We start from the raw sequence: 15,998 nt of genomic DNA on the forward strand, positions 1-15,998 counted from the left end.
TAACAGTATTCACTGGCTTCGCACTCCATTTAAAGCAATATGCAGACTCTATGCCTTAGCTGACAGGCCTCTGCAAGGCCTAGCATCTGCCTACCTCTTCACCTCACACACGCTTCCATCCCTACTGGCATTTCAACAGTTCTTTAGACTGTATCAAGCTCTTCAGTGCCTAGGAGCCTTTATATTTACTATCCTGTCTTCCTGGAATGCCAGCTTTTTGAATGTCTGGTCCTAGTATTACCCTCAGGTCTCAGTTCAAATATCACCTCCTCAGAGAGGCTTTCTTGATCACCCTGTGTAATATATAACCCCCCCCCCCCCATTTTTCTCTCTTATGTTACTGTCTTTTTCTTTTATAGAGGTTTCTAGAATCTATATCTATTGATTTATTTGTTTATTATCTTATGTAAGCTCCTTAAACTTGGGGTCATATCAATCTTGTTTGACATGAGGGATTACTATAAATATGTGATACGAAAGTGAAAGATACATCAAGGACACTTTTGCTATCTATAGAGTCTAAAGCTAGAGCATATTATCATAAAAAATGAAACTGCAGATTGGGAACAGTTTATAGACAGTTTTGAATGCCAAGATAGGAGTATATATATTTTTGTTTTTGCAGGTAATATGCAGCTACAGAAGGTTTTTAGTAATGCTATTGACATAATTTATTCATTTATTCATTCTTTCTTTTATTAAATGTGCCAAGAACTGTTCTTTGATCTTGGGAAACAAAGATATCTAAGACATGTTTCCTGACCTTAAGAACCCTGCAGAGAGCTGCACTGGGAAACACATGACTTAATACAGTGGGATGAGTGTTACTTAGAATTTTATTCATAATGTTATTCAAACACTTATTAACACTAACTCTGGGCTGATCAGAGCTATTTTTTAGAACTTTGAACAGTAGTTTTAATAGCTGTTGCTAAAAAGTATGAGCCAATTTTACCAAGAGTGGAGCTTGGTAAAGGTCTCATATGGTACCTAAATCTTTCCTCCATCCTTTCCTTTCCTCGTGTTTTAAAATGTGCCAGAATGTCTCAGCTTTCCGGGGAAGGTAACAGCACACCTGCGCTTACATCTGGGTCTGGGTGTGGGCCTGCGCCTGCGCGGTGCCCCTTCTGCAGGGGCCAGGTGGCCCACCTAGCAGGTGGCCAGGTGCAAAGACTCTACCTGGGTTAGGCCCTGGCGCCTGGACAGTTTCCATCACAGCTGTTACACTCATGGTTATATGAGCCGCTGCTCCCGCCGTGCACTCAGGACGGTTCCCTAATAGCACTCAGCCTCCCTCCTGGACGCCGGCTTGCTTACTCACGATGAGTGATAGGCTGTGGAACTTTCTGGACTGTGGTCTCCGTCTTCAACCTGACATTCCAGCTGCATGACTCCTTTTCATCTCAATCTGTCAGTCCCTTGTTCTGTCTCCGTGTAGAAATCCTTGTGTGTGTGTCTGGGCGCAATCCATCCTTTTATTGCCAGGAGCATCTTTGCAAAACTCAGGAGTGAAAGTTTTATATTTAGGAAAGAGGTTTCTGTCAGGGTCAAACCCTCAGAGTCATTCAAGTCCTAATGCCAGTGGATACATGGATTGAGTGAGAGGAAGGTAATTACTCTTACGAATACAATACAATTGACCCTTGAGCGACATGGGGGTTATAGGCACCCTCCCCAGTCAGAAATCCCCATATAACTTTTGACTCCCCCAAACTTAGCTACTGTATTGAAAAATTTCTGTATATAAGTGGATCCAAGCAGTTCAAACCCATGTAGTTCAGGGGTGAACAGTAATCACAAATTAGACTCTGGCCCAACCAAGATGCCCAACATACCTTATTGCAAACATTAACTATTTTCATTTTGATTATGACTGAATATATCCGTTCTTAAATCTCATATATTCACTAGTGGAATATAAAGATATCCAAAATTAGTTACTAGAATGATGATTTAAAAAATTTAACGTGATTACTTTGTTTATTATGATGGTATGAGCCATCTCCTAAAGGTAATGTAAGAATGCTTCAGTTTATTTTAAAAGAAAAAAAACCACAAACCCATAGAAACTTTCCATCCAATTTGAAAAGTTTAAAAAAAAAAGAGTGCATGAGGTCTTCAGAAGTTTCAGGATGGAAATTGCTGTGGCTTTAAAGCTGTTAACCTGATCTGATGTTGCTCTGAGTGCCCAGGCCTTCTGCGTGACAAGAATAATCTAGTCGGTACTTGTATTTATCTTTTTTTCTATTTTTTCATAGCTTTTGTAGTGTACAATGAATACAAATAGAACACAACACATCTTTTTTACAGAAGCAAGATCCAAAATGTTTTAAATTGCATTCCACTGATCTATAACTGGGGCTTAATTGAACCCTCCATTGCTTTACCACAATAGAGGAATGACCTCTAAAATAATAATTGATTAAAATAAGCCAGGCAGAGAAATATGAACACCCATGATCTCACTTATATGTGGAATCTAAAGAACTTAACTGATGAACAGAATAGATTCAATGACATGGAAGCATGAATCAGACTGACGAATCTCAGAAGGAAGGAGTGGGGTGGGTAGGTAGGGGGGAAGAGATTAACCAAAGAATTATATGCATATATGTAAAGCACAAGGACACAGACAATGGTGTGGTAAGGGACTGGGGAGGAGGTGGGGTGGGGTAGAAGGGGTCAATGGGGAGAAAATAAATAAATAAATAAATGTTATCTGTGGCCTTAGAATACATGAGAAATAAAAATAAATTAAAAAATTTGATATTTTAAAAACAGAAATAAAGAAGACCTGTGTCAACTGGTTGTTTGCTTACTTGTTTTTAGAATATTAAAAGTATTACATTTGTCTGATATTTTGCTTCATGGTATATTTGTGATATAATTCCTTCGCTCCTTTTACTTCCAATCCTATTTTAAGTCTGTACAGTTTTGTGATACCTTGAAGTGTTTTATCCATGTCTCTGAGATGACTTTGGAATCTTCTCATTTACAAAATCCATTTGGCCTCTACTCACGTGAATCTCTGTGTTCCTAGACTATTATAAATGTCAATTAATATCCCTGAGATATCATGACAGCAGTTTCTCGTATAGGAGGTCAGAAGGATATATTTTGCTGTGCTAAGAAGTCTCTGCTTGAAATATTGTTTATTAGGCCCTGCTGGGAGTGGCTCAGCGGTTGAGCATTCACCTAGGATCCAGGAGATCTCGGTTCCATTCCTGGTCAGGGCACATGTCTGGGTTGCGGGCTGGATCCCCAGTTGGGGGCGTGCAGGAGGCAGCCAATCAATGACTCTCTCATCATTGATGTCTCTCTCTCTCTCCCTCTCCCTTCCTCTCTCTGAAATCAATAAAGATATATATATATTTTTTTTTAAAAAAGAAAGAAATATTGTTTATTAGGACAGGAAGGCACTTTAATAACTAACATTTACTTGTGGTCAGTAAGCTAAACATTCATTCATTCATTCAACACCACCTATGAGCAGTAGAGTTCCGGGCCCTAGGGAGAGAGTTTAGATCAAACCAGGCAGTCCTTGTTCTTAACGCTCTAGTAGAGAGGAGTAGAGACAAGCACAAACAGATGAGCAAATCTTAAATGAGTTGATTCTGGAGAGTGCTACATGATGTGAAGAAAATAAAAGAAGGAAGTGATAAAGATTTATGAGGATTGGTATCTAAGAAGGTGTCATTAGAGATGAATGAGTACAAGTCAGTCAACCTCTGAGAGAAAAGCACTCAAGGCAGAGGAAATAGGCAACCAACAAAAACAATGGGATGGGAAATTTCTAGTATCGATCTCGTTAGCACTCAGATATCTGATTGGCCTACTCACAAGAACCACTGCCTCTCACAAATTCTGAACTTACAATGATAATTGCCAGACTAAAATTATGGGCTAAAACCCACAAGATGAACTGTGAGTGATAAGAATATAAAATGGTGCATGGAAGACCCATTATACAGCACATCCATGTGGTTTAGCAGCTGTTCATATGAGAACAGTCTGGGGATTCTAACTGACCACACATTGGAGCTTGCTCTTTCCTATTCCTGACAGGGAAAAAAAGGTGTAGATATTACCCTTAGTCAGATTTCTGCCCAATTTAAGACATCATTAGAGCTATCAAAAAATGGAACAGTCTGTTTGACAGGTAGAGGAGTCTCCCTTGCTTAACTGGTTAAAAAAAGAAGAAAGAATAAATTCCCATCAGGGCTTTTGGAGAGAGGAAATTCTGTATTGTTTGGAGTCCAGTTTGAGACACTTTTTGTTTTCTGTGACTTATTACTTGTTCATTTAATTCCAATTAAGTTTTCTTCATTTTTTGAATATTTATATGTGGTTAAGAAGAAAAAATACCATTGGTATATAAGGTATATGGTAAGGTTTAGCAAGTTTAGTATATAATGGTATCCTCAGAATGGTAATCTGAAGTTTCAAGTTCTTAGACCGTAATTTTAGAGTTTAGATTAAATTGCCAGTATATCTTTGGCCAAGTAGAATAGTAAAAATAAAAATGAAAAGTCTATACCTTGGCATTGCCATGTGTTAGCCGTGTAATATAGAGCACTTACTTTTCTGCACTTCAGTTTCCTCAAAATGAGGTCAAAAGCATGTACCTGTCTGAAAAGATTGCTATTAGGATTAAATTAGTTGTTGTACATAAAGCAGTTAGAACAGTGCCTGGCAATAGTAAGTGCTAATTGTGTTCACTGTTATTATTAGATGTAAATGTGTTTTCTATTCTGCCTTCAGGAATTAATGACCAAATTAATAACTGAGACACCTGACCAGCCAATCCCATTTCTCATTGACCATCTTCAGTCCAAACAAGGACACCGTGGACAGCTTCAGAGAACTTTATCTGGATCTGCAGCCCTCTGGGCAGAAAGTGAAACATCTGGTAAGTGAAGCAATATATTTTATAGTTAATTTTGATATATTTAATGTAAAAATTTACAAAAGTCTTTCTGATTGTAATAAGATAAGTCTAGATGGGGTGACCTAGGGGTCCATGTATTAATCTGTAACTTCACCCCTATGCCAAAATTTGTCATAAAACATTCTTAAATTTGAAAATATTGTTAAGTATTATGCTTCAAAATATGAGAATTTGTATCAAATCTTATAGAAATAAGATTCAATTTTCATGAAAAGATTTAATTTCATGTGAATTCAAGTTAATTATTCTAAGCTTCTTTCTTTTTATGAAGAATTTGAATTAAATGCTTATAGCTCATCTGTAGAGAGGTAAACAATAGATTTCTACTTTCTTGTTTCCCAAACTAATGATTATTCTCTATTTCCCTCAGCCCCAATTTTACCTGTGTAGTAAGTTCAACCTTAGGAAGATTCATTTACTCTGAACATTGGGGAACCAGCTTTACTATGAGGCAATAGCCTCATCTTCCTAGTAAGCACTGGTGAGATAATTGGATATTATCTCACCCTCTTTGATTATAAGATAACCTTTTTTCTTCTACACACTGGTCTCTTGGTTTGGCATTTACTTCCAAAACCAGATGCCCCCCCATGCCTGTTTCTTCAGTAGCCAACTCCTTGCCTGATTCCCATGGGAATCTGACTGCCAGGCCTCCGAATGCTTTGCTGGAATGACACCCTCACTTCTCTCGCCCTCTTCATGATCTAGTGATCCCTTGCAAGGACTTTGGTCTCTTTGGCTGTATTCTCATATTGGTACCTTTTTGAGACCATGTCTCCAAACAACACTAAAGCACATGAGGTTTAGGGGATTCCTTGAAGAATGTAGACATCTCTGGTGTAAGGTATCTATATGGAAGTTATGTGCATCATACAGAAAACTAGGATATGACCTTTTGGCATACGATAGAGGGAAATCTTGTTTTTTCCTGGCCTCACTTTCTTGGGTTTAGGCGCTGAGTAACTTGGGTATATAGGCATGGACTCTGGTTTGTAGGCACAAAGAAGGCATTCATCGTGTTAGGGCAGGACAGATGAACATCTGTGAGCCCAATGAAGCTCATATGAGCCTGTATTTATGTTATAGTATAAATAGGAGAGGCACTAGGGTATAAAACTGTAGCTTTAATCAGCATACATTTAGTATCTCACAGTTTCCATGGGTCAGAAGTTTAACTAAACCCTTTGTTTAATCTTACAAGTCTAGAAATCAAGATATTGGCTGGGTTACTTTCTCATCTGGAGTCTGGAATAAGAAAGAACCTGCTTCCAAACTCATTTATGTTATTGCCAGAATTAATTTCCTTGTAGCTATATGACTAGGGGTCCCTGTTTCCTTGCTGGATTTCAGCCCGGGTTGCTCTCAAATCCTAGATGCTACGTGCAATTCTTTGCCACATGTCTCTCTCACATTATGGCAGCTTACTTCTTTAAAAACTAGAAAGGGAATTTATCTCATCCAAGCTTAATAAGATGGAGTCCTATATAACATAACATAATATAACATAACATAATCATAGCACTGACATCCCATCATCTTTGCCATATTCTATTGGTATGAAGTAAGTGAAAGATCCTGTCTACACTCAAAGGGAAGGAATTATGCAAGGTTTAACATCAGGGTACAGAGATCATGGGGATCATCTTAAAATTCTGACTGGCACAAGTACTTAATGATGCATTGCTTAGAGAGGGTGAAGGAGAGTTTTATAACTCCCAGTCTACTGACTTGAGTAATGGCATAAATGCTTGTTTAGTAAAGTAAGATGGGAACACAGGACTAAATTTATGAATGACAATAATAAGTCCAGTTCCTATTGATGAATTTGAATTTCATGTGGGACATCTTAGTAGATAATTCCAGCACGCAGGTATGAGTCTAAAACCAGCAAATCCAGGTCATAAGCTTGGAACATCTCCCTTTTGTGTACGTATCTGTTGCTTCTATTTTGATTTCTTCTTAAGGAAAATCAAGTATGTGGAAGTACTGTTCTCTCTTCCTCTCATTCCATTTCACGTGGTATTTGCCTTTCTCTGTAGGCTAACTCCTAGGGGGATTTCTTTGTCAATGTGTTCTCTGTGTCACCGATTCAATTTCCTATAGCATTAGTTTTCTCTTCCTGACTTTGAACACAAATTTAAGTGTCCGTATTGCATTTCAGTATTTCCTTATCTGTATTTCCTTATCTCATCTTTTTTTATTTCTGTCTGCACTTATATTTTTATCATAGGCTGGTTAGCCTATCTCCCCTCTCATTTCTTTTTGGTTCAAAGAATCCATTGTCTTTTATTTTTATTGACAAGTTAACCACAATCTAAAATTTGAACACTTTCAATAATAAATCTTTTGTAAAACTATCAGTTTCCTTTGCATCTTGAATGTTGTATTCTTGATTTGTATATTTATTTTCTTAAAATCATATTTTTTGTTTATTCAAATTGAAATGAAGACTGTTCTGCCCAGTTTTATGATTGTCAATAAATGTATAGGTGGGCTCTAATTTGTCCTCTCACCATATAGCTTAGAACTTTTTGAATACTTTTAAAAATTTTAGAGAGAGGTAAAATCATAGCTGCTACTAAAATTTCCAGTATCAGTCGAATCCTGAGGGTCTCTGCTAAACTGATGAGTGACTTTCTGCCTCATTTCTTTTCAGACAACTAAATAAGAAAAATATTATTACTAGATTATTTAAAGTAATGTGGACTTTTTTCCTTGCCAGTAGCAGAGAATTTAAAAAGTCACAAAGTCCAATGTATCTTTTCTCTCTGGTTCCTTTTAGCTTTTCTTTGTATCATGAGATGCTATATTTTATAAACAGCATTCTTTGTTCCTTTACCCATATTGCATTAGAAGAAATTATGATGCTAGGATGGATATAGAAAGAAAAATTCTGAGAGATTATGAAACAACATAAGGAGATAACTCTGAGATAGGGGCAAGCTTTGTGGATGTCTTGAAATCCTCCAATATCTTCCTGATTCGCCTCTCTTTGTCTTAATCCTATCTGTAGAAATACCAGCTCGGTTCTGGCAGACCACAGACAAATATTTCAGTTCCTAGTGCTTTAGAATATTTATACCCCTTTTGGTATTTAATGGAATGTCAGAGATAGAAAAATTGGATAACACCTAGTTAAGTACAACCTTAACATGAACATTTGAGGAATCCATATGATGTATCATGATGTCTATTTGGTATTTATAAGAGGGTGGCCAGAGAAAGATGTATGGGTCTTTCATAAAGGTAGGGGGATTTGGAAACTTATAAATTTAAACAAGAAGACAGAAGGAAACTCTAAAGAATACCACCTAGATGAAAGAGGAAGGTGAGGAAACAATGAATGAGACAGAAGGAGTAGTCAGGTTAATGGGATGAGAAGTGTGTATGCTTATTTTAAGTAATGGCAACCCATGCCTTTAAAAGCCTTTCAAATAATTTCACAGTTTAAAATGATCTTAATCATATTCCTATACAAACTGATTCATATCAAATTGATAACTAAAATTTACAGGGGAAATTAAGCAACACATGCTTTTGGATATTTGCATTATATTTGCTGGAAGGTGACCTGTAGGTTTTGTTGAGTGCACCTAATGAGTTCATGAATTTAGTTTTTTATGACTCTTGAAATCATTTATTACTGAGGATATATATTTATATGTTTGTTTGTTTGTTTGTTTGTTTGTTTGTTTTAACAGAACATAAAGGAACAAGAAGGGATTTGAGAAGCTATGATAAGCCTTGGCAATTAAGTGCAAAGAAGCCAAAAAAGTCAAAAAGTGACCTTGCTGTGTCTAATATTTCTCCACCATCACCAGAATCCAAATCATGTAAGGAAGTTTGTTATTCAAAAATTACTTAATGTATATAAGTCTATGTTATTAATAAAGCGAAAGAAAAGGTAAGAATAGAAGCCGAACTTTCTATTTGATATTTCTGGCTATTAATCTTAATGAATTTTTTATTTATTTCAGCATCAGCATTGAGCTTTATTGATATCCAGTAACTTATTCATATTCTTTTTTTTAATTTATTTTTTATTGTTGACAGTATTACAGATGTCCCCCATTTCCTCCCTCCTCTGTCCCCCTCCACCTAGCACCTACATATGCGATAGGCTTAGACCTTCTTGAGCATACTCTTAAGAATGCATATTGCCTGGAATGGGTCCCTTGCCTCTTATGACGAGTTGCAGCATTGTATTATATTCAAAGCAACACCCACCCTACATTTAATAAAGTACATGAAGGCAAATTAAATCTTTTAGAGGAGTGAAGGAGATTTGCACTCAAAACATTTAACAAAATTTTATAAAGTCCTTCACCCATTATTTCCCTGAAGTCCTACTTATTATTTATTACTGAAGCCCCTATCTTCCTCCCTCCCTCCCTCCCTCCCTCCCTCCCTCCCTCCCTCCCTCCCTCCCTCCCTCCCTCCCTCCCTCCCTCCCTCTCTCTTTCTAATATATCTTTATTGATTTCAGTGAGAAGAAGGCAAAGGGAGAGAGAGAGATAGAAACATCAATGATGAGAGAGAGTCATTGATCGTCTGTCTCCTGCACGGCCCCCACCGGGAATCGAGCCTACAACCCAGGCATGTGCCCTGACCAGGAACTGCACCACAATCTCCTGGGTCCTAGGTCGATGCTCAACCGCTGAGCCATGTCCGGCTGGGCCCCTATGTTTATTTCTGTTTCACTTTCTCTTTGTGTCTGTCTGTCCCTCTCTTTCCCTCCCTCACTCATTCCCTTCCTCCTTACCACCCCTCCCCTCCCCAATGATAAACCCATAACGCTAGAGGCTTACCAATTTTAAAGGGGCCAGTACTGGATCCCATCAATTTTAGAGAAGAATGCTAAAAGGCTGCTCATTCTACAGAGCCTGTGCTCCTTTCAGGATGCTGCCAAGTCACAGAATGTTGCTGGTGATCTGGCATCAGATGATATCTCCTTCTGTTCAAGTGACCTACTCCCAACCTCTGGTTCCTCCCAACTGTTAGCTTTTTAAAGCAAAATTAATAACAAAGTGAGTTTTTTATAGTATTTGTAGAGATTACATATATAACAATAAGAACATAGGATTCAGAATTATTAATTAGAAATACATTGTCAAAATATATTAAATTGTTCCTGAAGTAATAAAATATCTTCTGAACTTATACTAGGATAGGTTAAAATGCATATTATATGTAAAGCAACACTACGAAGCATAAAATGTCATAAATAAAAAATCAGTAGATGAGTTAAAATGGGATGTCAAAAGAAAAACACAATTTATGCTCCCAAAACATAGGCAGTAAAAGAGGAATCACCCAGTGTAGTTGATTAGACCATGATAATACTGTGGCCTTGATTGTTCTAGATTTTGGTTTCCTTGATGAATTGGATATATATGTCTGTATGTATCAAATCATCACAAGCTACAAAATATTTACATTTTTCTGTTCCTCTTGATAGTTGCTAAGGAAAATCCTTGAGTGTTGTATCAGTTCTCTATCATAAATCCTCCCTAAAACTCAGTGGCTGAAGAGAACATCAGTTTATAATTTCTTATGATTCAATCGATTGACAGGGCAGTTCTTCTGCTGGTCTCATCTGGGCTTGCCATGTTGGTGCATTCAGTTGGTAGGTCTGCAAGGGCTGGGATGATTTGGCAGCTGGCCATGTCTGTTGGTTATTCGGTAATATTAATTGGGATTAATTTTTCAAAAATTTATTTTCTTCTTTTGTAAATTAAAAAAAGAAAATTCTTGATAGTATATGGTAATTTCCAGCCCTCTTTCCTCTTGCTACAGTCTTGGCTCCTTGGTTCCTAGCCACTTTCTCACCTGTCTCCCAAGATTGCTCTTCACTGTTATCCTGGGGATCCCTTTTTCTTTTTCTTATGGAGGACCACCTGTTCCCTGAGTCCGAAGTCTTTCCACTTTTCATTCTGGTGGAGAACCTCTACCAGGAGCTTTCTGGAAAAAAAAAAGTGCTTGCAAAATAAATTTTGAGTCCTTGCAAGTATCTTGATTGATCCTTTAGTTGGGTATAAAATTCTAAGTTGGAAGTAATCTTCAGTTGAAATTTTGAAGGAATTTCTCCCATGTCTTCTGGGTAGAAGTGTTGCTATTGAGAAGTCTGATGACAATTTGATTTGCTGTTTTTTTTCTGACAGCTTTTAAGAGCTTTTCTTTATTGCCACTGTTGTAAAATTTCATGATAATATGCCTTGAATTATACTGGACATTCAATGAATTTTTCCAATCTGAATAACTTTGTAAACTTTATAAAGTTTTTATATTTTTATTCCTTTCTCATTGGTCCTCTATTGATACTTTAATGCTTAAATGGTCTGAAATGTCCACTATTGGAGGGCATCTCTCTCTTCAGGGACTAGATTTCAATATTCTCTAGTTTGCTGAATTTGTTTACCACTCATCAATCCATTTTGCATCTTCCAATAAACTATGGTACTATTTCTTGCTTAATAATGTCTTCTCTCCTGGTTTAACTAATTTGTTGTCCAAAATAAATAAATAAATAAATAAAATCCCTTTACTGTAACATACTTTTAGTGGTAGTTTGGAATTTGAAGGGAAATGAACATAAGTACTATCTTCTATGTTTTATTAGAAGACAACAAGAATGTCTCAGAAATATTTACTAATTGCTGATAAAGAAGTTAGTGATTATTTTTAAGCTGCCAGAATATAAACATAATCTATTTTACTTATATGTTTTCCTTAAATTATATAAATTATGAGTTTTAAATCTGTACCTGAATTTTCTTTTTTCTATACACACCATCACACTTCCCTCTACTTGTTCATTTAAAACATTTCTTAAAACCCGGCTTTATAATTCCCCCACTGTTTGCTTACAAGAAAACCATTTCTAAGACAAACATTTTAATTCTGTACATGATCTTGATACAATCTTTCACATAATGATGAATTTTGTTTTTATCACTATGTAGCATGCTTATGAAGTAATCATTTTTTTTAAACGTAGTGTCAAGGTCAGTAGATCATCCTAAGTGGAACTGGCGAACTAAACCAGAAAACCGTGATTTTGATGAATTGAACCACATCCTTCAAGAGAGCAGGAAGCTGGGAAAAGCCCTTGAGAAGCTCTCTCGAAGTAAGTTCAGTTATTTAATTATAATTGAAATTCCTAACCAATATTAAAGTAGAAACATTCATTAATATTGTCGATAACACATTTCCAACATCCTTATTAAAATTCTGGGAAAGATTGAGGAGTTCTAAAGGAAAGAGATTGGAACTGAGGATTGATCTTGCATATCACACAGATTAATGGGAAGACTATTTATACAGAATAGGAGGCGCTATAGACATCCCCCTTCCCCCATGGTTATTTGACTCCTTCTCTCTACAATGTATGTGTTACCAAGGTGTACACCTAATGGTGTCTTATTCATTCTTCTCTTTTGAACACCTTTTGTTTTATGCCACCTTATTTAACACACACTCCTATTGCTTCCATGAGTTTTTAATGTCTCTACATTTCTTAAGGCTAGTGACTGGGCCAGATTCTTGTTAAAATCCTTTCAGAGCTTAGCACAGTGTCTTGTGACATACTTTTTGTAAAAGCAATGATTCTGTAATCCAAGGGTCTAGGTTAGAGGTTTTACTCCGCCACCTATGATTTGCTTTTGAAGCAAAAATGATAAAGTGAGTTTTCAGTTTATTGCTATACTATGTTTGTGAAAATAACTTTATCCTGTTAATATGTCAAGGGTTTATACTAATATCTATAAATCTTGATGCGATACCATAGAAAATTTTGTTTATATCAACCAGCCTATTGTAAATTGGTTTTATTGTATGTCACTTGGCTTAAAATTGCAGAACCTATTGGTGACGTTAGGCAAGGACTAACTGTCTTTCCCATTCAGACTCTATATGCTTTTGAAACAAAATGCCTAAAACATATCTCCACCTGGGTATCTCACTGCCATGCTAAATTCAATATGTCAGAGTAGATCGTATCTCCTTCAGGCGTGACCATTCTTCTGCATGCTCTGCCTCAGATGGTGGCGCCATTGCTTACCCACCCACCTGAACTGGAGCCCTTCTGGACTCTTTTCTCTCCCCCTTAACTGTCCAAAATCAATTCTTACCAAATCTTGCTCATTTTCCTTCTAAAGTATGTCTTGGGCCTTATTCTCTTCTCCAGACCTATTAGTACCCCCTAGTTCACATTCCCAATGACATTGCCTAGATCATTGGTTTATCCATTTAACATGTTCCATTTCATTCCTGCCCCATGTCAGGAAAAACAGGCACAGTTCCTGCCCTTACTGAGCTTGTGTCTGGTTATATTGCCATAACCTTATGTTAGGGGAGTCTCATCACCAAAATCTTGTGGCTTCATACAATACAAGAACTTTCTCACTTAGGGAATAGCCTGTGAAGTGAGCCAGTGGTGCAGACTATTTCCATCTGTTATTCTGCCATCTTCAGCACATGACTTCCAGGGGTCCCGCTGAAGCAGAAGGAGAGAGGAGAGGATTATGGGGGAGGCTTCTTTATGCCTAGAGATGGAAACACAGAGCCTTATATTTGCCCACATTCCACAGCTAAGGGTAAGGGAGGCCAGGAAATGTAGTCTAGCTTGTTTGTCCAGCAGAATATTGGATGGTTCGAGAAACAAATAACTGTCTTGCCCACACTCTTAACTTGTTTTTTCCTTCCTCTCATTGGCTCTCACTGCCACCAGTGTGATGGATCTAAAGTGAAAACCTGACACTCACTTGTCTCAGATATTCAATGGCTTCCTGAAACCTCATAGAAGGTGCTCTATGACCTGGCCCTAATCATGTCTCTGGTATTACCTCTCATGCTTACCAGGCTATTTATGCACCAGCAACATGAGAATTTTTCACCCTCACTGATGTTCCTTATTTCATGCATTTGCTTATGCTGTCTACGTGCCCTGAGATCTCACCCCTGCTTCCCTCCACTGCTTCCATTTCCCCCAAGTGAAATCCTACTCCTCTCTTTAGCCTCAGCTCAAAGCTTCTTCCTCCAAGCTGATTCTCTGTTGCTGTCCCCTCTGGACTGAATTTGATGCCTGTCTTTTTGTGCTGCTCTACTTTTCTCTGAATATACTTATCTGCTATTATCTAATGTTCACTTATCCCCTCTCTGGACTCTGAGCTTCCTGCGGGCAGGGCCCTCTGAGCCTGGACCCCCCAGCACAAAGCACAGTGATTAGTGCATACAGAACTCAGGATTCATTACCTCTGGCTTCGTTTCTTCCTGACCCCTCTTCTCTGAGACCCCACCCTCACTCTTTCTTCACTGCAGGTTCCCCATCTTCTTCTCTAAGTGTGGGCATCTGGTCTCAGATTACATGTGTTTTGGTGTTTATAGATTTAATATCTTTGGCTTTTATCATGGCTTATCTATTGAAGGAATTGTGCTTAAAAATAGTTAATAGGTAAATAAATAAACTAAAAGCTAAAGAGCAGCAGCTCCCTATTATATGATCTTGGTCAACACAACCCTTTGCTCATTAGGTGCTCTCCCAGGGTAGCAAGACTTCTAATACTTTTTGAACCTAATGCTTTTGCTACTTTTGGCAGATTTCTCTGAACTGAGGCAATGATACGATAAATCTTCAGTCCATCCAGACATTGATCTGTAGATCATAGTTCATGTGACAATACTGGCTGGAGCCTTACCAAGGAAAAACGTCAGCTGCTGGTAGAACAGTGGACAGATATTTGTGCTCCATGACTGATAATAACAATCTGCATTCATCCAAGAAAAAAAACAGCACATGGTTTTGAGTATGTCAGTCAAGAACATACCCAGAAAGTCTTGTCTGACAAACAGCCTGAGAAGTTTGAGCAGCAATTTTCAACATTTCTCATCTCATGGCACACATAAACTAATCACTAAAATTCTGAGACACACCAAAAACTGTATAATATTTTTTGCTGATCTGACAAAAAAAAAGTATAATTTTGATGCATTTAGACTGGATGGCTATTGTGCTGGCTGCTGTCATTTTTATTTGGCAGTGTAAGGGAAAAGAGGTCAGTGTTCATGACTAAATAGTCAGGTATTGCATGTATTAAAAATTCTTGTGGCACACCAGCTGAAAATCTCTGAGTTAGAGAGTATCAGCCTGTGCAGGAAAATCAAAGCAGATAATGTGGCAATTGTTTGTTTGTTCATCCCAGCATTCATTTATCCAGTCTCCAGGCATTTATGCGGGAGTACAGAGGTGGTCACTGCATGCACCCAGACCTCAAGTTTACCTTTAATGGGGAGATGTTTGCAAAAAGCCTTGCGAAGGGTGCTTTGGGAAAGCTCTGGAGGCATAGAAGAGCCCCCAGGCTCAGGGATAACCTGCTGAGGGTATACCGGAATAGAGTCTAGCCAAGGTAAAAGGAGGCTGAGATGTTTCACGGAGAGGGATGTTCTCGTAGAGAGAGAAGCATGTGTGTGAGAAGGTATGTGAAGGAAAAGAAAATTTTGTGTTGTTGACGCACCAAGGATGAGGCTGGTAATAAAGGCCATGAAAATGGAAGTCTGGGTAGCAGGGGCGTGGGGGGTGGGGACTTCTGTGCTATAGGGACTTGTAGCCTGACTACTCTGTTTGGACAAAATTTCCTTTAAGATCTCAGTTTGGTGTTTAGGAAGACCGTGGGTTGCAGCATCGAGTCCCACCATCAAATCCTGGGCCTTTCTCCTTTACAACATATTGCAGAAACCCACTCACTACATTTTCTCGTACATATTTTCTGTTCACCACTGCTCCCAAGTTCCTACATCTTTTGAAAATACTATCTTAAAATAGTATGGCTTTTAAGAGTTCATGAGTAGCTGTGAAGGTTGTGCTAGGCACTAGGAGAAATATCCTGGCTGCTCATTGTAAACGGTTCCCATTGGAGCTTCATGCTTCTGGAAAGAGGCATTTCTTTAAAATTCTTTCAACTGCTTTTAGCCAGTTTAAGTTTTGATTAAAAGCAAAATTAAAAAAGTGAAAAATACTCTAAGTAATTAGACGTTGATAATAGGGAGCGGAAGT

General features: G+C 37.8%; 1 protein-coding gene across 5 annotated transcripts in view; it reads left to right on the top strand.

Annotated features, from left to right (window-relative positions):
- The window catches only part of C16H8orf34 (chromosome 16 C8orf34 homolog), a 522,081-nt gene that overhangs the window by 36,182 nt on the left and 469,901 nt on the right, over positions 1-15,998 (top strand). For all 5 annotated transcript variants that reach the window (XR_015715789.1, XR_015715790.1, XR_015715791.1 and 2 more), the window contains exons 2-4: positions 4,762-4,909; positions 8,650-8,781; positions 11,946-12,074. Coding sequence is in view for 2 of the 5 variants with exons in the window: in XM_087825423.1 (XP_087681549.1) it covers positions 4,762-4,909; positions 8,650-8,781; positions 11,946-12,074 (409 nt within the window). In the remaining 3 variants the exon portion in view is untranslated. The remainder of the gene's footprint in view (positions 1-4,761; positions 4,910-8,649; positions 8,782-11,945; positions 12,075-15,998) is intronic.

The sequence above is a fragment of the Miniopterus natalensis genome, chromosome 16, assembly GCF_054644295.1.
Source record: "Miniopterus natalensis isolate mMinNat1 chromosome 16, mMinNat1.hap1, whole genome shotgun sequence".
Taxonomy (NCBI): domain Eukaryota; kingdom Metazoa; phylum Chordata; class Mammalia; order Chiroptera; family Miniopteridae; genus Miniopterus; species Miniopterus natalensis.